At 42.8% G+C, this 22,924-nt stretch overlaps 1 protein-coding gene across 1 annotated transcript; it reads right to left on the bottom strand.

Annotated features, from left to right (window-relative positions):
• Positions 1 to 348: 348 nt before the first annotated feature.
• lrrc52 (leucine rich repeat containing 52) lies at positions 349 to 17,600 on the bottom strand. The gene is made up of 2 exons (XM_074668768.1): positions 16,457 to 17,600; positions 349 to 941 (listed from the first exon to the last, which is right to left on the bottom strand). Exons 1-2 carry the CDS (start codon positions 17,103 to 17,105, stop codon positions 592 to 594), a joined length of 999 nt encoding a protein of 332 aa, XP_074524869.1. The 5' UTR covers positions 17,106 to 17,600; the 3' UTR covers positions 349 to 591.
• Between the last annotated feature and the right edge of the window lie 5,324 nt (positions 17,601 to 22,924).

The following is a 22,924-nucleotide window of genomic DNA, read 5'->3' on the forward strand; positions in this document are numbered from 1 at the left end:
GATCAGCCACACTGAGCTGTGGCTCATTCAGTGTTTGTACATTCAGAGTGTGTGTGTGTGTGTGTGTGTGTGTGTGTGTGTGTGTGTGTGTGTGTGTGTGTGTGTGTGTGTGTGTGTGTGTGTGTGTGTGTGTGTGTGTGTGTGTGTGAGAGAGTGTGCACAGAATAAATGAGCGATCACAGCTGTCAGTGAGCTGCCTTAAGGCTTCAGAAAAATCACCTCTCAACACTAAAACTGATTACTAATGTGTTTGTGTGCCAGTGTGCGTGTGCGTGTGTTTGTGTGTGTGTGTGTGTGTGTGTGTGTGTGTGTGTGTGTGTGTGTGTGTGTGTGTGTGTGTGTGTGGTTATTGCTCTCAATATTCTCAGAGGTGGTTCTGTTCTCATTATTGCTCTGTCTGTCCTTCCTGATGAAGAGGAGTTCCACAGACTTCTTCAGACACGATGAAGATGTTCGTGACGTTCTCTGACTGTCTCACCGTCTCACAGAGAGACAGGTAGGAGACAAGTAGACGCAACCTTTGGTCTCACTGTCCTTCATCATGTCTTTTCTCATGTCCTTGTCTCCTCATGTCCTCATCACATCAGTCTGTCACACCTGCATGCTGGGTTTGCTCAGGTCTCCGTTCCCCTGGTTTCCCCCTCCTCCTCCTCCTCCTCCTCCACCACCACCTCCTCCAAGTCCTCCCCTGTCCTCCTCATCTTCACTGTCCAGCTCCTCGCTCTTCCTCTTGCTGTAGCGCTCATACAGCACCATGAGCACGCCCATCACCCACGCCGACACAGTGCCAGCCGAGAAGATGACAAAGCCGATGGCGATGAAGAACAGGTAGTCCCAGTAGCCCAGACCCTGGTGACAGTCGGACCGCAGCTGCATCCCCACCTCCGCCATCCGCTGACCCGCCAGCTCTGGAGGACTGCTGCACACCGTCTGACCTTCATCTGAGGAGGAGGAGGAGGAGAAGGAGGGCAGAGAGGAGAATAATGAGGAGAGAGAGCGGAGAGTAATCAGAGTGATGTTAAAATATCAGGAGGAAAAAAAACTAATTACTCTGGAGAACACACACACACACACACACACTGTTAATACAGTGATAACCTTTGTGATAAATGATCCCAGAAGGTGCTCGACTCACGCTCCTGTGTGTGTATATGTGTGTGTGTGACATTCTATGCTTTACACACACATTAAAACACACACCCGAGCACAGAAAGGTGACCAGACTCCACCCACCTCACACACCACCCCCACTTTGTGCACATCATTACACACAGATCTGAACATGTGCAGCTCATAACGAGCAGCATGTTAATGAGCTGAGGTGACTTTGGCCCTCACAGAGACACTAAACCACTCTGAACACTATGAAAGGTGTTTTCCCTCCCCGCCACGCAGAGGTCAAAGGTCAGAGTCAAACTTCAGCAGTGTATAAATAATGAACACAGTCATCATGATGCCACTTATTGTTTTGTGAACTGACTTTTTGGACACCCACGTTTTCTGATTCAGCATTTTTTAGAGTCCTCACGTCAGTTTTTTGCAGCAAAGTGCTTGTTTGATGACAGGAGCCAGGGGTTAGCAGAGGTTTGGCTGTAAAAGCTATCCAGAGTTCAGACTACTTGGATTGTCTGCGAGCTCAGCAGACAGACTGTTTGCTCTTACACCACAAACATGGCCCAGAGGTTAAGCTAGGTGAGCTTCCCCCTCAAACAGACATTAAAACTGGTTCAGAAGTAAACCTTTTTCAACATCTTTTTGTAATGTGATAAGGGGTTTCAACAGAATTTTCACAAGATTCATCCCATGTTCACATCCCAGTCACCAGTACAAGAAGAAAAAGAGCAAACCAGGATCGATCATGCAGCCTTAGCTCTGCTCTCTCCATCTACCATTGAGTGCTCCTCAGGACTGGTCTTATCAGGGATTACTGTAAAAACTGGAACTTAATTCCAACTAATATATTAGACACAGTCAGGGTTTTCAGCAATGTCCAGTTTTTGTGCAGCTGTGTAGCTTTTCTTTGTTCCAGCTGTTTTCACCATCTCACTGGCCACTTGCACAATACTTGAGCTCAGGGTATGCTACTGTTTGGTGTGAGGTACTGCTGGACCTGCAGCCTGCAACCAGTTTGCAGAGACTCACAACAACTCCTCTGCTGGTCAAGTGTTGACTTACACTGAGGAGTCTTTTCAGACAAACTGACAGTCTCATTTTTTTGCCATACTGCCCAGCCCTTGGTGGTGCTATAGACTGACCTAGGTGTTTGAGGGGAGCCCTTTCATTGTGTCCTAATGACGGTTTGGAGATCCTTAGGTGATGACCTCATCATTTCACTAAGGGGCCGTTTACACAACAACAGTTTTGGGGAAAACGCAAAAGTTTTTGTTGCGTTTCAGCCTCACGTTTACACGGAAACGGCATTTCAGCTGACCTAAAACGCAAACTTTTGAAAACAGCCTCCAGGGTGGAATTTTTCTGAAACACTGCCGACACCGTTGCCGTGTAAACAGTAAGCCGGCGTTTTCAGTGGAAACGCTGATGTCACAATCCGCTTTGCACGAGCACATACAACAGGATAACAGTACAGTTGTCACGATTGTCACGAACTACCGTGCCGTGCTTACCAGATGATCGGCTCAACTCTACTTTGGTGGAGATCTCCCAAAAGCTGCTTCTGGACAAGACAGTTATAGCAACACCTGCAGGCCTGGCATGCTTACTATGGCGTTTTCATCCATCAGCGTTTCCGTGTAAACACAGATTTTTTTCACTGCATTTTCACTGCGTTTTAGCATTTTCAGATGAAATGCCGTGTAATCGGGGCCTGAGTCTTGTGGAGAAATCATGCTATTTTCAGAACGGACTGTTTCAAACAGTTCACAAACAGATCCAGGGATTTCTACAACATACAAATATGTAGTCCTTTAGTATGGAAATCCTGCCTTTTTACCATATATCCAGGCTTGAGATATGGTGAAGCACAAATCCCACTCTTTTTGTACTTTAATAGTACAAGGACATTTTTCCTCTCCCTGTTGGCTGATTTTTTGGCTCATTAAAAGTAGTTTATTCCTAAACTTATGCGAAAAGAGCGCTCATTGCAGCTCTGTGCAGTGGAGAGATGAGATGCTAACAGCCCAACACCCCAAAGACACAAATCAAGAGAAAGCCAGATGCTGATAGCTGTGTCAGTTACGTACTTAGCGTGACACTATGGCAGTGTGACACAATGCGCCCCGCTAGTGAATCAAACAAAGAAGAAAAACAAGACACAGTAAACATAGAGCATCGATGGGAGACATCCAACAATTTGTCTTCGTTGTAATTGGCATGTAGCTCTTTGTTGTTTGAGAGAAGACTGTTTGTTCTTCTCCAGGCAAGTGGGACTTGTCATGCAGGTAACTGAGAAGATGCTTGTTAGAAGATTATTGCTTCGGAAGAAAAGAAGACATTTGATGGGAATTATCTCATTATTAAATAATTACATATCAATTTTTGTTTTCTAAAAAAGGGGCAAATCTCAAAAATACAGTCAACACCCATCAGATTACTGAAATATTTTAGAAAATCATTCAGTAAGAGCAAATTATTTCAGCCCAACTGGACACAACAGGCCCCGAGGTTAAGTTCAGCAGCTCCCACCTGTCAGTCAAAGAGCCCCCTGCCTCGCTTCAGTCTTTGATGGTTTGTAAACAGGTGAGCTGTTTATAAATTCAGCCCATACAGTTTTCATGAACTGAGGAATGAGCTATACAGAGACAAACTGTTATTTTGTACCAGACATTGAACAAGTCTGCTGTTAAGTTGGACATTTTTACTTAGGGCTCTATGTGGACTTCCTCACTGCAGGGGACAGACTCTAGTGGATAATCCAGGAACTGCAGCTTTTGTGACTTCAGTGAGCTATCCTTTTACAGCCTGCGTGTTACTGCAGTGAGTCTGCAGCGTTAGCAGTAACACTCAGATTATTAATTAGTTTGCAGCAGAGCGGAGACGCTCGCTGTGTTTGTATCTGAGTGATCTCTGATAACAGAGACTGCTTTCACTATCAGTCCATCCCTCTGCTCAACAACTAATCACATCCAATCCCCTCTGCATGCTCCATCACATCAGTACCCCCAGCAGGAGAGGACACGTCTTCACCAAGGTGGGAACAACAAGAGGGACAGACAGAAAGACGGGCAGGAGGACTAAAAGAAGAAGAAAAGGGGAGACAGGAGGAGAAAGTGAGAATAAAGTGAAGCAGACGTACAGACGTAGAGAGGAGACCTCGCTCATTGGGAGGATGTGACCCAAGTCTGGCTCTGTTCCTGCAGCTGAAGAATGATTATTAGTGCTAACAGTGTTCATTAAAGTGCAGTCGTCTTACAGGGAGGCCAAAGGTGTGAACGTGAAGATGAGCTATGAGAAAACGATGAAGCAGACACTCAGATATGATCAATGATCGGACCTCTGGCTGCAGATGAAAGGATCCCAGTCCTTTATGAGGACTCAGAGTGCAGAGAGTTTTATTACAGACAGATGATCACTCTGTCTCAGTGCCAGGGAGGGTTAAAAACACTCATTCAACAAACCTGGTGTTAAAAAACGTACAACAGGGAGAAAGTGTGTGATCCATTCAACTCTGGATCGATACTCAGCTCAGTCTCAGCTTAAGGAGACAGAGAGCCGAGACAGAGGGATGCGGGGGCATATGAGTCTAAGTAGCTCTGACCATTCACAAACCAGCAGGACAAACAGTCTGTATAGAGAGCAAAAGCAGGATTACGATATAGCATAATGACATAGGGATGGGTACCGAATTAGGTACTTTTATAGGTACCGACCGATTCCATGTAAAATCAAAAGGTACCATGTTTGGGTACCTAAATGCATCCTTGTGACTGTGAGGGAGTGGAAGAGTAGTTGATTGTCCACACTGGAAACACAGCATTGCAATATACTGAAGAAAAAATATGTCGAATTGAAAAAAATATGTATACTTTATTATTAAACAAATTGATATTTTTTACCACATAAACCCAAAAAAGTACTAAAAATTACCGTTAGGTACCGGTACTGCTTGCCAGGTACCGGGCATCGGTACTGTATCGTTCCAAATGTGAAAGGTACCCATCCCTAATGACATCCCGACTCCCATCGTTGGTAATCTGTAGAGGATTTCCTTCTCTTAGGGAAAAAATGGTTCCTGTTAAGAATCGATAAGAAATTGCTAAATCCAACGACATCATTACCTTATTCTCCTCAAGTCACACTGGAGCTGCCAAACCTTTTGTTGACTATTGGTCCCAGCTATCTTAGCTTAGCAGGTGGATAACAGTTTCCCAAGAAAAACTCTGATTCTAGATTTTCTGATTGACCTTTTACTCACAAAGCACTGAACAGAAAGAACTGTACAGTACTCTCTAACACAAGATTCCTATTCAATACATTCAACATTACAGTCAATAATATGAGCCAATGAGGAGGAGCCCAGTGCAATGCTGTGTTTACCAACAAGTAACAAAAAACCTGCAGACCGTAAGTTTAAGTTTGTTGAGATAACAGCATCATGATGCAGGCTGTCAGGAATTACACCGCACCAAACAGAGCCTCAAGTGTGTGATTCTACACAGCAATACGCGCACACTCAGCATTGTACCACACTGTCTCTTGTCTATCTCCACCTCTCTTTCTGACTGAATTACTTCCCTTTGTTCCTCAGTCACACTTTGAACAGGCAGTGTAAAATATGAGAGGAGTTTCAGTGATGTGTGGTCTGCAGCTTCAGTCTCTGCAGTCTGTTAAACACTCATTGCAGCTTCACCTCTCTTCACTTTAAACAAACAGAGTGAGAAAATGCAGTCAGAGACTGAGACAGGATCAACCAATCAGTGCCTTTCTGTTCATACAGCACCAAAGTAAACGCAGACTCCTTCCTCTGAGAGCGACAGAGAGAGTGGTGATAATTCAGTCTGCTTTTGGTGTTTACAGCCTGTTTGTGATAAGACCACGGACAGGAGGCAGGTCGTTCACACCTGTCTGTTCACTCTGCTCACACCTGCACTGTGGCTACACACACACACACTTACACATACACACAACCCTGCAGCTGGGTGACACAGGCTGGTGATAAGTCCAAGAGTGCACCCTTCACCTCCTCACAGAAAGAGGAGGAAACAACATATCTGAATGACCTCACCCCCCACAGCCTCTCACACACACACACACACACACACACACACACACACAAACACACACACACACACACACACACACACACACACACACACACACACACACACACACACACACACACACACACACACACACACACACACACACGCACACACATGCACAGGGTGATGAGTCCTGCTTTCCATCAGTGTTTTCGCTGAAAAACACTGTAGCTCACAATCTGACACAAAGACTGTGTGTGTGACGCACTCTGTGTGTGTGTGTGTGTGTGTGTGTGTGTGTGTGTGTGTGTGTGTGTGTGTGTGTGTGTGTGTGTGAGGGGTTGTTGGCTGACTTTTTGGTAAACTCTGTCCTCTCAACTCTACACAAAACGACAAGCTGCTGAATAACAAACAACTTTCAGACAAAAAGAACACACACACACGCACACACACACACACGCACACACACACGCACACACACATGCACACACTTGCACACTGCTGCAGGAGGCATCTGTATCAGCAGAAACACACCAACAGACAGAACACTGATACTGTAAAAATATGACTTTAATGCAGTCAGCACATGTTGAACACAGGTATGAAGGAGATGGCCTGCTGAGGTTTACCTGTACAAGCCTCTGTGACCTCCGACCTTTGACTCATGACCTCTCTGGAGAAGCTGCTGATCAGCATAATAAATGTTTTTCTCATGAGGTCATGTGATCTTAACAGCATCAAAGTCTCAGTGATCCCCTGACTGATGTTCATGGGGTCAGAGGTGGGCGCAGGTGTAACAGTAGAGCCCTGGGTCATGTGACACAGTCAGTGTGTCTGTCAGTCAGTCGTAGGGGTGGGGGGGTTAAAACTACATTTCCTTTTTTTTCTGCTTTTGTTTGTGAATACATCAGTTTCAGACTAACAATGTCCCTAAGGAGCCTGTGGTATAAATATATTAAATATATTGGTGTAAATGTTTGATGTGATGAAGGTGTCAGGTGTTGACTGGCTGGCTCACCTGTCGCTTTTAACTGTGTTGTCGTTTCATGAATCTGATACCCAACAGCTCTGACACATGATATCATAAAGTTTAACTCATAATTTAACCTTATCAGTCATCTCACCTGTCCTCTTCAATGCAAAATTCACATTGTACCAGGTGTTTCTGTGTCTGATGTACGCCACACTGACCTGAAAGTAAATCACGTTTCAGGAGATCTAAGGAAAGAAATACAGCCTGGATTGATTGTAAGAAGTGAAAATGGCTGCCAGTGCAGCTACAGAAATTTCACTTTCACTCACAAGTAAAAACAAAGGTGATAAAATCCAGACACAAATAGGGATGGGTAACAATAACTGTTAAGAAATGTTTCAATCCAACAACCTGATGATCAGTTAACTTAGCTTAGCAGTCAGATAACACTTTCCTAAGAAAACCCTATTCAATACATTCAATATGGTACACATTTCCTCATTGACAAAAACAAAAAACAAAATAAACAAAATAGCGCTAGCTTGATGCTAACATATATGGGAAATTGCACTGATATGCTAGTGGTTAACATACATTGGTATAGCTTTGGTTTTACAATACAATTTCAACTTTCATCACAGTAACATATTTCAGGTCGTTACCGTGTTCAACCTCCTGTGTTTGTGTACAACACTAAAACCTCTAAATGTCAGAAAACTTGCAAACTTGGCAAATAAAAGGAAAGTGACGTGCAGGCTCATGTCTGGCCCTATAACTACAGCAAAGTTTCAAACAGCCTAAATAATTTCCCACTTAGAGACACTAGATGGCCTATTTCGGTCAATAACCTAGAACAAAAGAGTACACCAATGTCATGTGACGTGCAATTTTTTACTTATTTATTTACACATAAACTCAAGGCAACTTTTTGTACCAAGAAAATTCACAGAAGAAGTTGATAAGGTAATCAATAAAGAACTGGATCGATGGGCAGAATCAGTAAGGGCATTAGTATCAATAGAATCTTATCAATGTTTGTCCCTAGTCACAATGAAGAGGAACCATTTTTTAACTGCTCTCAGACTGTCTGCTGCTCTGGACGGAGTGTTTAGACAACAGCTGCTTGTCAACTACAAACTTAAACTGATGGAGGAATACTTGATTCGCCATTGTCAGTATAAAAAAACATTTAGTCCAAGAATGGAGGCTGCCATATTGGAAATGCTGACTCCAGCTAGCTAAACTGCTGACCTAGAAGTAGACAAAGAGGAGTTGAGTCCGTAGCCTAGCCACCTAGCCACCTAGCCACCCAGCGGACAGCTACAATGCCATCCCGTCAGTCAAACCAGACACAGACCTAACTATGCTGAACTCTGAATAACGTCAGAACAAATGAGTAGCATAAATGAATAAATGCAGCTACCTGGAAGCAAAGCAGTAACAAGTAAACATTTTGAGTTCCCCCTGCTGGCTGGCTCAAGTTAATATCATAAGTACTACTTCCTCCATGTTAACAAAAGGGACATGGGTCAAACTGTAAAATCCAAACACAGGTCTGATAAACGTTCGTCATTATGCTTTATGTAGTAACTGTTCTTATGCTGATTTATGTCACAGTCTTTATTTCTAAATAAATTTTACTTTGTTTTTGTTACTTCGTGTTATAAAAAGAGGTATAACGTAAGGGTGGAGGAAAATCTTCAGATTTTTGGTTTTACTTTTAAAATGCTGAGATCAGAGACTGAATGCTGCCAGTGCTCTTAGAAAAGTGCCTTTGATCTAAAAGGCAGAGTCATTAGAAAAACAGGAGAAGTTGTTCATTCATTCAGAAAAAATCAGTGACCTTCTTCCATACGGAGACCATGATTGACAGCTGTGTTGACTAATGAGGCTCCTGCAGCGCTGTGTGCATCAGATTATCAGAGGAGAGAAGGAACAGTGAGAGGGAACAAAACTATCACAAGAGACATTTAACTTTCCGTAACCGAGAGGATCTGTTCTGCCTTTGAACAGCTTCAGTTTCATCCTCTTCAGGTTTGAGAATCGTTAAGGAACATAAATGCTCCAATGAAAACATGAAATCAGATGATGACAGAGTACAATTCCTTGTTGGCCTGTGAGATAAGACACTACACCCCCTCCACACCCCCACTCTGTAGTATCTCTGTGAACACATCATCCTGATGAAGACTAAGAATAGCTGACCTCTTCTTCATCACATCCAGCATGCTGAATAACACGCCTCCTTAAACACAGCATCCCACCATGATCCCTCCTCTGATTAATCCTTTCATCTGACCCCTTCTTTCCTTCATCTGACCCCTTCTTTCCTTCATCTGAAGCCACTTTTATAAACCACGAAAATACCAAAATTGGTTTTTCATTAGGTGGTCCTAAAACAAACTGGATTATGGGACTTTAGCTTGACAGTCATCACTGCCAAGATAAGAAAACAAGAAACGAGATGAAAGGATGGATAGGAATAGGGATTTTGATTCATCCTCTCATCTGATCTTTCCTCTCCTTCATTTTCTGATTTCATCCCTCCTATCTTTCGTTCTTTCAACTCACCCCCTTCTCCTTCTCTTCATCCCTCATCTCCTTCACTTCTTTTCCCCCCTCATCCTTCTTCTCCTTCACTCCTCCTTTACTCCTTTATCTTCTCATTTGTCATCTCTACATCTTCATCCTCTCGTTCGTCCTCATCTCCACACCTTCATCTTCTCCTTTACTTCTTCTTCCCTTCACCCTTCTTCACTCCTTTATCTTCTCATTTGCCATCTCAACCCTCATCCTCTCATCCTTTCTCCTCTTCACACCTTCATCTCATCCTTCATCTTCTTCAGTCCATCCCCTCATTCTTCCTCTTCTTTACATCTTTATTTTCCCAATTGTCATTTCCTTCACTTCATTATCCTCTCATCCCTCATCTTCTTCATCCTTTCATCCTTCCTCTCCTTCATCCTTTCATCTCATACCTTTTTCCCTTCATCCTTTATTTTGATCTATTCTGTCCTTCACTCATTCCACTTTATCCTTCCTCTCCCTTCATCCTTTCATGTCCCCCCTCCTCTTCATCAGTTCTTCATCTGACCCTTCTCTCCTTCATCCTGTCTTCTTAATGATTTTTTCCTTCATCTTTTCACTTCTTCCATCCTCTGCCATGTTCTTTCATCTCCTCTCCTCTCCTCCTCCCTTCTACCTTTCCTCTCCTCTACCCCTCCTATCCTTCATGGGTTCATCTCATCCCTCCCGTCTTTCATATTTTTCTCTCCTTCATCTTAAGAAAAGAGAGAGTGGTCTGGAAGCGCTCTCTTCACTCTGCACGTCTTTCTTTTTCAGTTTCTGTCACTCCGTATGTGTCACATTATGCTCTGTAATCCCCACCCCACACACACACACACACACACACACACACACACACACACACACACACACACACACACACACACACACATACAGGTGATCACATGGAGAAATAAAAACACAGCAGTGGATCAATAATTGATGTGTTCTCTGTATCAGGGTGAATTGATCCGTCTGGTCATAATAAATGTTTTAATGTGTGCGAGCGACAGATCTGGGTCACAGACGCTCACTGACTCGTCTGTTTGTCTCCGTCAGAGTTATCAGAGTCTGTTTCTCTGTTTTCTGTTTCTAATCAAGCTAACCTTCACTTTCATTAAAGATAAATTTAATCAAACTGCAGCACAAACCCATCCTCTCCTGCTCTCTTTGTGTTTTCTTCCATATGAATATTTAACCGCTGCCCCTTGTTTAACCCACTGTGTTTGGTACAGTAGCTGACAGCACCAACTCATCTGCAACATCTAGATTGATCTTCAGGACAAACATGCTGAAAATTCAAATTTATGAGTAGAGGTCAGATAAGGGGGCAAACATGGAAATGTGCTGATAATGCAACATGCTACAAAACTCAAAGCACCTGCATTAACAGAGACTGAGATGCAAGTTCAAAGATGCAAATCCATAAACCCAATTTTTTTTTTCTCTCCTCCTGAAAGTAAGGAAGCACGGGGAGGTAGAGTGCACTCTCTAACATGTCACTGCTGACTCTTCCCCTGTTTCCTCTCTACTCTCTGAAAAAAATGAAAATATTACAGAAAAAAAAACAATATGAAAGAGCAAGATTCGAGAAGAGGATAACATAGGTGAAAAATGCAAATGAGCAGAATGAAGGATTAATGCGATGAAACTTTGATGGCAGAAGCACAAGAAATAAAAAATCAGAAGCATCAAAGTACATAAAAGGTTAAAACAAAGACTTCACACCGGAGACAATGAAGCAGGTAAAAAGATGAGAAGATTAAAAATAAAATAGAATAAACTAGAAAAGCACTCAGAGAGCTCAGACCTCCATCAAGCATACTGTGATTCTCACATAACACTTAAGTCCTACTTTAATGTTATACTCCCTTCCAGCAGACTGTCTGCTACTATTCGGTGTTAGTTGCAGGTTTGCACGATAATTTGTTACCTGACAGTGTTGAAAATGATGATGACCCAGAACATATTTCATATTACAGATCTGAGTATCCAGAATATTGCCAGGATCTGGATCGTACTTTAACATCTGTTAGAAATTATCCTAATCTTGTCTTGTATTGTTTTGCAAAGCAATCCAACCATTTATCGTGGAGTTATATAAACATATGGTGAAAACGGCCCTATCTCACAAAGAATTCTTTAAGATTCAGATTATATATGGATTCAGACGGTGATCCGGATCACCTCCAAAATCTAATCACTACTTCCTTATCCCATTTTAAACATTTCCTGAAAATTTCATCAAGATCTGTTTGTTACTTTTTGAGTTATGTTGTTCACAGACAAACAAACAAACTAACAGACAAACATAAACTCTCCCAAAAACATAACCTCCTTGATGGAGGTAATCGCTTAGTATTGATCCTTCAGAACAAATGAAATGATGAAGAGAAATAGAAATACAACAATATTGGAAAGAAAAATATCAAACAAAACAAAGCAGAACAGCTGGATTAAAATGCAAATAAAAAGATGAAATCACATAAAGCAAATCTGTGAAAGTGGTTGTTCAGAAGTTATTGAAAACATGTTTCTGGCTCTGTGAGGTTGTTCCAAAGTCGCTGGACCCTGATGGATGATCACCTCCAGATTTGAGCCTGGGCTTTGGAATGACAAGCAGGTTAAGTATCTTATCATAAATATTGAAATATTTAAAGTTATTGTTTTGCGCTTAGTGTTTTGGCCCATTGCCTCGGTGAAAGTATCCAGAGGAACAAACAGAAGAGTCACAGCAGCAGCAGCTCTGCCAGCACAAACACTCACCCTGTGTTCAGACACATTTAACATTGACCTGCAGAGACCCACTGCTCACACAACAAGACAAAAACCATGATGACAAGGGGGTGGGGGTTGGGGGTAAGACAGAGCTGATGACGGTGAACATTTAGACATGAAGAGTTTAAGTCTCAGAGGATACAGATGAGAAACATGCTTTAAAAAGTTTAAATTCTAACTTCATCATGAAAACATGCTCAAAATAGATCCACAGTGAGCTCTGAGAGCATGTCTCTCTGATAACCTTAAAAAAATATTGGGCATTGATGTCAGTTTTCTTCCTGAACATGTCCTATAGACAGACTGTGGGACACCATCCTGCAGCATGGCTATCTTCAGTCAGGAAACAACAAAAACAGGACGAAAAACAGACACATATCTGCTTCATTTACATGCAGTTGAACGTGACAGACATTCCCACAGTTTTCCAAACACATAGAGATCAGTAGAGATCAGGTGTCCTGACGTGGACCAGGGCCGGGAAACAACACAAAGCTAACAAGAGCTCTGATTTTTGGTCCAATCTTCAAGTCAGAATTTATTTGTTAAAAATGTAGTTATCTAGATAACTGATGTCCAGGAAAGTTTAAACTTTCATCTTGATTTAATAACCTCTCGTGACAGGTGCTCTCTTCTTGTGTGTGATAACCCCTCTGGCTCCAACATGACTTTTTTTTTTTCAAAAAGCAGAAGTATATACTATTTCTTTCATAACTGTCTCTGTAGGAGTAATAAGCTAAAGAAAACACTTGAAAACAGGAAGACATAATGTTAGCTAAAAACCCCAACATAACTGCTTGATTCATTATATCTTTCTGAGGAGCAACTGTTCATTTGTCTGTTGTGAGCCTCAGTTAAAGTTCCACAGAGGCTTTACTCAGTCATCCTTCAGTGGTATGAGGCTAGAAAACAAACTGATTTTCTTGTGATTAATGTTCCTTAAAGGCAGGGTCTGCAGGAGTTTTTGTTACTTGTTAGTTACCAACGTTCAAACTAGGCTCTTCCTCCTCAGCTCAGCACCAGTGGCAACACACACCCTCTGCCTCTGACCGTGACTATGTGACACATTCACGAGGAGCTGTCCACCTGACTTGGCATATTAGCACAAGCTAATCATGGGTACTCAACACATACCTTAGCGGAAAGCAAACTCAAGTCTTCATCCCATGCTGCTCTCCAAGTGCCTGAAAGCGAGTTAGCCGTCCCACATGAGTTGTAATTCATAAGAACATGTGAAGTGAACCAGCATCAGAAGTCAGAAAATCCAGGGTTAAACTCTGCAGTTACCTCGCAAATCCTGCTTCGTAGTGCAGGCCTCTGATTAGCTTCTCCACTGTCAAGAACACGCAAAGTCACTTGTGCACTGGACACGCTGTGATTGGTTGATTCAACCACTCTCCTCCGCCCAGAAATGTGCCGACACAACCAAAGTTAAAACTGAAGCTTTGCCAGGTCTTCCTTAGAAAGAATAAGATAATTACTTTTACAATGTTTGTTAGTTCATCCTTTTTTTTTGTTTTACTTTTTTTTTTTTTTAAAGATTCTGAGATCAAAGACTGAATTCTGTCTTTGATCTCAGAATTCTTCAACACCTTCTGTTGCTCTCCATACAGTCCGTTTTTTCCTGCAGGCACCTGATTGGTCAATACTTCTCAGACTACAAACAAAAACCAGAACACTTCTCAGACTGATATAGAGAAACTGACCGAACTCTGATCCTGATCCATCTTTCCTTATTTTTTTTTTGTAAACAAATACATCTCCTGCCATCAATCGTTGCTGAAGTCCTGAACAGGTAGTGTGACTCTGAGTTCAGCAGGAGGCAGCCATCACCCTTCGAGACTGACACACACACACACACACACACACACACACACACACACACACACACACACACACACACACACACACACACACACACACACACACACACACACACGAAAAGCCTTAAACACACATACACAAATGCACCTGATTCACCTCCACGGTGAGAGGCAGTGACAGCAGGAATCTCTGTACATTAGACTCACAGCCTGCAGTCAGAGAACAGGGCATGGAAAAACACACACACACACACACACACACTTACACACACACACTGTAATACGAAAACTTGACCCCATTCACTCTGTTTAACTGGTTACTGAGTTTGTCTATGAAACCGAGAGAAAGGGTGCATGCTTTACAGCTCTGATTTTAACCCACTTGAACTGTTTGAGTGTGGTGTGATGTTTTCATAGGAGGGTGCATTTGTAAAGTTTGCCACACAGCTCGCAGTGAACAGCTGACTTTGTGAACACCTGAAGCTCAAGCCTCCAAACTACGAAGCAGACCTTCCTGCTCAGAGGATAGTACAAACCAAAGACCAAGGAACTTTTGGGGGTGGGGCCTGTAATGCTGCACGTTTCTGATAAGTGGAGCATCAGCAGTGTTTTTATTTCACACTCTGTCCACATCCCACACAGTTGTGGTGGCCTCGGTTTAATAACTCCTAAACAATCGTCTTATTTGAGTCTGACTGTGAAAGTGTCTCTGTCAGCCCCTGGTGTTACAGTTTAAAGAGTGACCCTGTGAACTGGAGACTTTCAGTTGAATGTTTCTCTGGATATTGAGTTTCTAACATTTGTAAAAACACAAAGGGAGTCCTCTGCAATGTTTCAAAAACCTGTTTTTTTATTTAAATTTCCACCTCATCAGAAATGTTTTTAGTTTTCATCTAAATACATCTGAGATGGTTGCATCCAGCTGAAAGTCTCCAGTAAACAGAATCGCTCTGTAGACTGTATAACTGGCCAATCTCAGGCATAGCTTTTAAATTAGTCATCTTTCTTTAATTTGAGTATTTCAGCTGTTAGGAATCGTCTTTGTCTCTAGAGCCGGTCCCCTTCCAAGTGTTGATGAGTCCATTTAAATAAAAGCATGATTAAAACCAGCACAAGCTTGATCTCTTCCATACTTACACGTTAACTGAACATGTTTCTCTAAAGCCCAGTTTTATTTAGCGCCCCCTACAGGCCTAGAACTCTCCTGTTGTGATGAGAGGAAATGCAGAGTTTCTCATTGCAGTTTTTTTTAAATCTTTGTGTTTCTCACAATTTTTTATGATGTTCATGTTTTGCATCATTTCTCCTGATAGAAGTCTTTATGCAGCTGCTCTAGTCCTGCTCCTTTTTCCCCTTGACACACACAGACGCGCACACACAAACTTACACAGTGGTTAATGAGAGCAGAGAGGTTCCCATTTTTTGGCTCTATCATTAACTATCTGCGCTAAAGGGCCTGTGTTTGTGTGTGTTTGTGAGTGTGTGCGTATTGAAAGGGAAAGGTGCAAAGACCTCACTCATCCTCTCTGTTCGTCAGACAGACTGCGGGACATTACTGATGGATGCTGGCAGATGTTGCCTCTCTCATCCGTCTCACCTGCTCATTAGTGTCTGTGATCACCAGAACATTTAACTGAGGTTCAATTCATCCCCGGGCAAGGTTCAACCTCACACTGACCACTCCTTTAAAACAAAATAAACTGAGACTCTAAAGGCTTTGACACTGTTTGAGTAACTCTGTGCGTGTGTGTGTCTATAATTTTAAAGAAGAATAATGACATTCCCAGAATCAAATTTTGAGCAAAATGAGCTGAAGTGACAAAAACACATGATGAGACCTTCAAGTGTCTTTACACGATTACACACACACACACACGCACACGCACACACACACGCACGCACGCACACACACACACACACACACACACACACACACACACACACACACACACACACACACACACACTTGTGAGGAAAATTGGCAAAGTTTGCAGTCGTCTTTTATCGTCAATATTTCTCCTAACTTCCACGTGTTTTCGTGTGTGTGTGTGTGTGTGTGTGTGTGTGTGTGTGTGTGTGTGTGTGTGTGTGTGTGTGTGTGTGTGTGTGTGTGTGTGTGTGTGTGTGTGTGTGTATGCAAACCCCTGCCTCAAACTCACCTTGGAACTTGTAGCCCTCTATCTGGACCCACAGGCACAGGTCCTCGGTGTCGCAGTCGCAGCTCCAGGGGTTCCCGCTCAGTCCGAGAGAGCGCAGCGCTGGCAGAGCGATCAGGCTACTGATGTTCAGGACCGTCAGGTTGTTTCGGCTCAAGTCCAAGACCTGCAGAGCCAGGTTCTCCGAGAAGGCGTCCGGGTGGATTTCTCCTAGACCCGGGTTATCCGTCAGCCGCAGCATCACCAGAGACGCAAGTGGCCCGAAAGTCCGGTCCTCGACCTGCAGCAGCGCGTTGAAGGACAGGTCCAGGTAGGCCAGTTTCCGCAGGTTCCCGAAAGTGGACTCTGAAATCTCACTCAGAGAGTTGTTGCTGCAGTCCAGGTAGACCAGGTCGGACAGGTAGTTGAGCTGCAGAGCCGGGAGGTCTCCGATCCGGTTGTTGGAGATGATAAGTTGCCGCGTGGCCAGCGGCAGGTCTGCAGGGAACTGGACCAGGTCCTGCCCGGCGCACTGGACCACCAACTGGTCATCACACACGCAGCGGTCCGGACATCCGGCCGTGAGAGCCGGGGAGGGGGTGACCCCCATCACGAAGATGAAGAGAAAGAGGAGCCGGAGGGACTGGGCGCTGGGCGCGGGCAGGAGACGCATGACGAGGCCGCCCACAGCGTCATGAAGACGGGCTGAGCTGGACCCGGGGCTCCGCGGACATCCTGCATGAGACTCACACACACACGCTCACTCACTTACTCACACACGCACGCACACGCGGGGGCTCACACACGCTTTGTCCAACACTCACGCGCACTCTGCTCCGCGCGCCTCACCACGAGACATCGCTGAGAAGGTGACCGAGACACGCGGACCGATCAGAGACCCTGCAGACCCGCAGAGCCATGGAGTGACGCGAACCCCCCCGCGGTGACTCATCTGTGCGCGCGAGCTGCTCCACTTTTAAAACAAAAACCAGAGGGGAAAAATCCAGAGCCCTGATGGAGAGTCCGCTGCTCCTCTCCGCCGGACTCTCTGACGTCCTTCAGCGGGTCACTCAGGCTGAGGGGGGTCTGTGGTTCTCTGCTGTCCGGCAGACTGATGAGAGAGCGCGTGCTTCTGCTCCGCTCAGACTCTCTGAGAGACTGAAGCTGCGCCGAGTGTGTGACCCTCCCACTGCACACGCGCACACACACATACACATACACACAAACCTACACACAGGCTCATAAACTCACGCACACAAAAGTAGGCAGGCTTGTGATTAGTGGCAGTGACGTCACCAGGTGTTGCTCCACAGAGTACCTGAGTTCTCTCTCTCTGTGAGTCTCAGAGGATTCATTCGTGCTCTCTGTCCTCAGATCGGTGCACTCAGACTCTGTGCTGCAGGTAGAGTTTTCTGGCAGTCAGTTTATTACGGAAATCTTAGGCCTGATAGAATCTAAACACGGTGACACTTGAAAAGTATAAGCATGTAAACAAACTTTAACTATTGGAGCGTGCGGGCGTATGTTCATACAGGTGACCTACTGTTGTGTGCTGCTGTTAGAGAAGCTAGCGTGATTATTTTTTAATCAGCTGCTCTGTGGTGTCATCTGTCAGTTGTCAGAACTCTCTAATCCCACACCAGAGAGGGAGCCGCTGTGTTTCTTATTCCACAACAATAAGTTTTATATTATGACTAAAGTTATGAACATTTAAATAAAACGAAATATAATTATATCAAAAAACAAATAAAAAAGTTTAAAATCAAAAATGAAAAATAATGCTGCGGCTGCTGATGGTGATAATGATGATGATGATGATGTCAGGATGTTTGGGATATGGATGATGATGACTAATATGTTTTACAAATTGGTGGTAAAAATGTGATAAAGATTACTAAGGTCATGATGTGATATTGACTAGGATGAGGATAATCATTAGAAAGATCGTGATGAAGGTGATGTATCATAAGACGTAGATTATCATGATCATAACTGTAGTTAATCAAAGAAGTACAAAAAGATGATGAAGATGATGATATATTAATGACGTCAGTGATTTTGATAAAAATGAAGATGATTAAGTGGGTCATGATAGAAATATTGATAATGACAATTATACCAATGATGTCCCTAATGGTATATATATATTGGTTATGATGATGGTGCATGATAATGATGACAAAAGTTTCAATGATGATGATATTGGTGATGTTGATGATGATAATGATAAGAATTTTAATGATGCTGATATTGATGAAAATCGTGATGATGATGACGATGATGATAATGATGATGATAAGAATTTTAATGATGCTGATATTGATGAAAATCGTGATGATGATGATGACGATGATGATAATGATGATGATAAGAATTTTAATGATGCTGATATTGATGAAAATCATGATGATGATGATGATAGGAATTTGAACGATGCCGATATTGTTAAAAATTATGATGATGATGATGATGATGATGATGATGATGATGATGATGATAATAGTGACAGTGATGATGATTGTGGTTATGATATTGTTGATAGTGATGATCAAAGTGATGATAATATCGATGAATATAATGATGATGATGGTGTTGATGATTATGAGAAGGATGAGGATGATGTAATAAGGGTTACATGTATAAGGTTAAGCGTGACAGTTATACAGGTGAATATATACAGGTCATACAGGTCTTGACGTTTATGGTAGAGCTGCACGATTTGGGGAAAAGGTGCGATTTGCGATTAGGTGGACAATATTGCGATTGCGATTGTGCTTGCGATTTAATAAAAAAAGTTGTGTCATGATGAGTCTACAGGCTTGCTTGGTCATCATGGAGAAAAATCTGAATTGCATGTGCTGACATTGCGATTGCGATTGCGATTGCGATTGCGATTGCGATTGCGATTGCGATATCCTCTTTTGCAATTACGTAATTGCGTGTGCTGACATTGCGATTGCGATAATCGTGCAGCCCTAGTTTATGGTAATAATGATTAGGGAAAAATTAAGGTAATGGTGGTGACGTTGATAATAGCATTTATGATGGAAGTGATAGATATGTTAAAAGTGATGGTGTGGAGGACAATAAAGATTATAATGTTGATGATGATACAAAAATGTTGCTAGTAGTAAAAGGGGTGCTGATAAAAATTATGGTGATGATGATGATTAAGAAGAAGGTTATGATGATAATGAGAATGTTGATGAATAATGACATGAACAGTTAAGATAAGGATAATGAAGATGATGCTGATGGTGACAATGTTGACGATGACAATGTTTATAGAAAGAGTTGTTTGACGTGTTCCTCAGGGTTCCTCTCAACATAAGCGTTCATTTGTCTCATTCTGATGACATCAGGTCAACATTGCATTCTCCAAAAACTGTTTCACAGAATAATCTCATGCTTTACTTAGGCTCATATCCCTCAGCTCTGATGTGTGTTCAGTGCTCATTAGTCAGTAATAGCATGCAAGACCTGATAAATTCATTTAGGCTGAGTGCCCCCTACTGTCTCAGAGAGCAATCACTCCATCCAGAGGAGTACTTCCTGTCTCTCTGACCTCTTGCTCAGTCACACTCTCTTCTTTCCTCTTCTTCATCTCTGTCCTCTTCCATCTCCTCTCCTCTACCAGGCTGTCTTTTCTAACAGGAGGAGTTTGTCCTCAGGGCTGTCTGACAGAAAGATGTACTGGAGAGCTTCACACACTTTTCTCAGGAGATTAAACTCGCTCAGCCACAGTTACAGAGAGGCAGAGCATCGGTCAGGGGATGGAGGAGCACCCACTCTCCCCGTTACATGAGGATGACTTTTTTGAAGATGAAATAGTCACACTTTACAGGTCTTTATGAAACCACCCCCTTTACTCCAGCTCTACGCACTCTCATTCTGATTCATCGCCTGTAGAGAGTCCTCCACATTGAGTGTCAGCCAAAACCTTTGAGAGAGGAGCAGAAGGAGCTGCTGCAAACTTCTGACAGAGAGTTTGCAGACTTACTGATCAGCTTTAACTTTGTCCACATGCAAAGATGGAATCTTTCAGAATGAAACTGTTACTTTTCAGGTATGTCAGTATTTTGTTTTATTTTATTTTATTATATTTTTTTTGGGGGGGGGCAAGGGTCACTGAGGGTCAAAGGGTGAAACGGCCTTAGGGGGTCTCATGCCTGTACTCTGTTCTCAACACACAAATGAAGAGTGTTTGTTGTGAAGTGTCAGCAGAGCGGATTAACGCTGTGAAACATAGTGGAGTTAATGTGCTCACATAATGACAGCCTGGAGTAACATACACACACACACACACACACACACACACACACACACACACACACACACACACACACACACACACACACACACACACACACACACACACACAAACACACAGTCTTAAACAAATGTCAGTGGTCTGCGCTTTTGTTGGTGAATTATCTCACAATGAGGCAGTTCAACAGGTGTGCATCTGAGTTTTTACCCCCTTGTCTAAATTTTCATCACAGTACTTCACTTTACCTGATCCTTCATTATCGCCCAGAGCACTTCATGTATGACTTTAAATCCCATCAGAGTTGTTGCATTCATGTAGAGCAGGGCTAGCCTGTGCAAGGAAACAACTCTCCCCTCTCCTCTCATCTCCTCTCCTCTCCTCCTTTGTCCTTATCAAGGAGATTAATGGCTGTCATGATCTGTGTGTGCATGTGTGTGTGTGTCAGGGACAGTCTGGCTGTCCATCACAGTCCATCAGGATCAGTCTCAGTCAGACATCAGCTGTGTGTGTGTGTGTGTGTGTGTGTGTGTGTGTGTGTGTGTGTGTGTGTGTGTGTGTGTGTGTGTGTGTGTGTGTGTGTGTGTGTGTGTGTGCGTGTGTGTGTGTGTTTCCATCTCAAAGCTGATACACCTGAGAATACGAAGACATCAGACAGGCTACCCCACCCCCCTTGAACTGGAACCTCAGTGATCCAGCGGGTGACGCAGGTCTGACAGATCTCTGTTTACCTGTCAGTCTGAACATTTAAATTTAACACGTCTCTCAGTTCCCCTTTCAGTGTGTCTCCTTTCTCTCTCTCTCTGTTTAATCTCACCTGTCTGAGGTCAGTTCTACCTGAGTTCCTTTGTGACCACTCTACACCTGTCTGTCTGCAACTCACTTTAATCTGACTCTCTACAGAGTCACTGCATTGATGTTCACTGGGATGAGTCAGGAACAAGATACGACTGTGACAAGGTGAAAGTTATCTGATTGATACAAACAGAATCTGACAACACGAAGGCTGAAATAATTGTGATATTTCTTAAGTGGTCGGTTTCAGACACATCACATCACACACAAACACTAGTACTGACCATGTGGCTGTCACTGTCTCTGTCTGTGAATGTGTAACCTGTAATGAGCTGATCAATAATGCAGAGTCAGACTAGACAGGAGCAGAGAGATGGAAAACTTTGCCCCAACCTGCAGCTCAGACTAACCACAGACTGTATAGGAGTAGGGGTAGATCTGGCCAATGTGATGTCACATTAGATTTCAGATTAGGAATTTGGACATTTTGCACTCTCCTTAATATTCATCTTTTGTAACCACGCATAACTAATTAGACATGAGGTTGAATTAATTTTTTCATATCACTATCCTAGTTGACCCAATTTTGTAAATGTGATTTGTCAATAGACCCAAAACCTCACCCCACGTTCTAGTTTGTTTTACTCTTTATAGGACCATCATTTACAAAACGAGCATCATTTTGTTGAGAAAAATACTCCAAACTAGAAATTGAAACTATGAATTCATTATGACAATGTTTACTGAGGGAATAAATGTGCCGAGAAAGAGGGACATTTTCTTATAGACTGCTATATAATCTTCTCCTTCCTACCAGTGAATTTGCCCCCTGTTGGGCATTTACCTAGAATGAGATCAAAGAAATTGAATGCGATGAAAGCAATGGAATAGGATCAAATTAAGGGAATGAAATGCAAACTTGTTGGAAGGCAGAGACCAGAAGCCAGTTCTGTTTGTGTTAATAAAGATAAAGCCAGTGGAATACAATCAGGCATGGTCTGTATGACTCTAAATGGAGCAATAATTTACTAAATGAACATCATGCTGTGTTTGTGATGATTTGAAACTAGAGATAGAGACCACAAAAAATGTTTACATAGGAACTAAATCAGCTGAGAACTAAAAAACATATACTAACAGACTTCTTCACATAATCTCCACCAATCAAAAACCATATTCTTCCCCTGCTGGGAATTACATAGAATATAGTACTACTGTTTTGGCTTCTTCTGCTTGTTCTTCTTCTTCTTTTTTTTTTTTTTTTTTTTAAAGAAGACTAGATTTACTTCTAAGTACAGTCTATGGGCAGCAATGTTTTCTGTGACTCAAATAATGAGTGGCATTAGGAAGTGTAAAACTCCCTGTAACTGAAATGAGTCCCGGGAACACTGTCACCTCCACATTACATTTTAAATTCAGCATCACACCCA

Source organism: Halichoeres trimaculatus, unplaced genomic scaffold (genome assembly GCF_033239565.1).
Source record: "Halichoeres trimaculatus isolate MK-OKI-2021-1 unplaced genomic scaffold, fHalTri1.1 fHalTri1_scaffold_4, whole genome shotgun sequence".
Classification (NCBI taxonomy): Eukaryota; Metazoa; Chordata; class Actinopteri; order Labriformes; family Labridae; genus Halichoeres; species Halichoeres trimaculatus.

Excerpts from the sequence above, each read along its gene's own strand:
- lrrc52 (XM_074668768.1), bottom strand. The coding sequence starts at position 17,105 with ATGCGTCTCCTGCCCGCGCCCAGCGCCCAGTCCCTCCGGCTCCTCTTT. Across the intron at positions 942-16,456 it reads AGAGGGCTACAAGTTCCAAG|ATGAAGGTCAGACGGTGTGC; the intron begins GTGAGTTTGAGG and ends CCTCCTCCTCAG.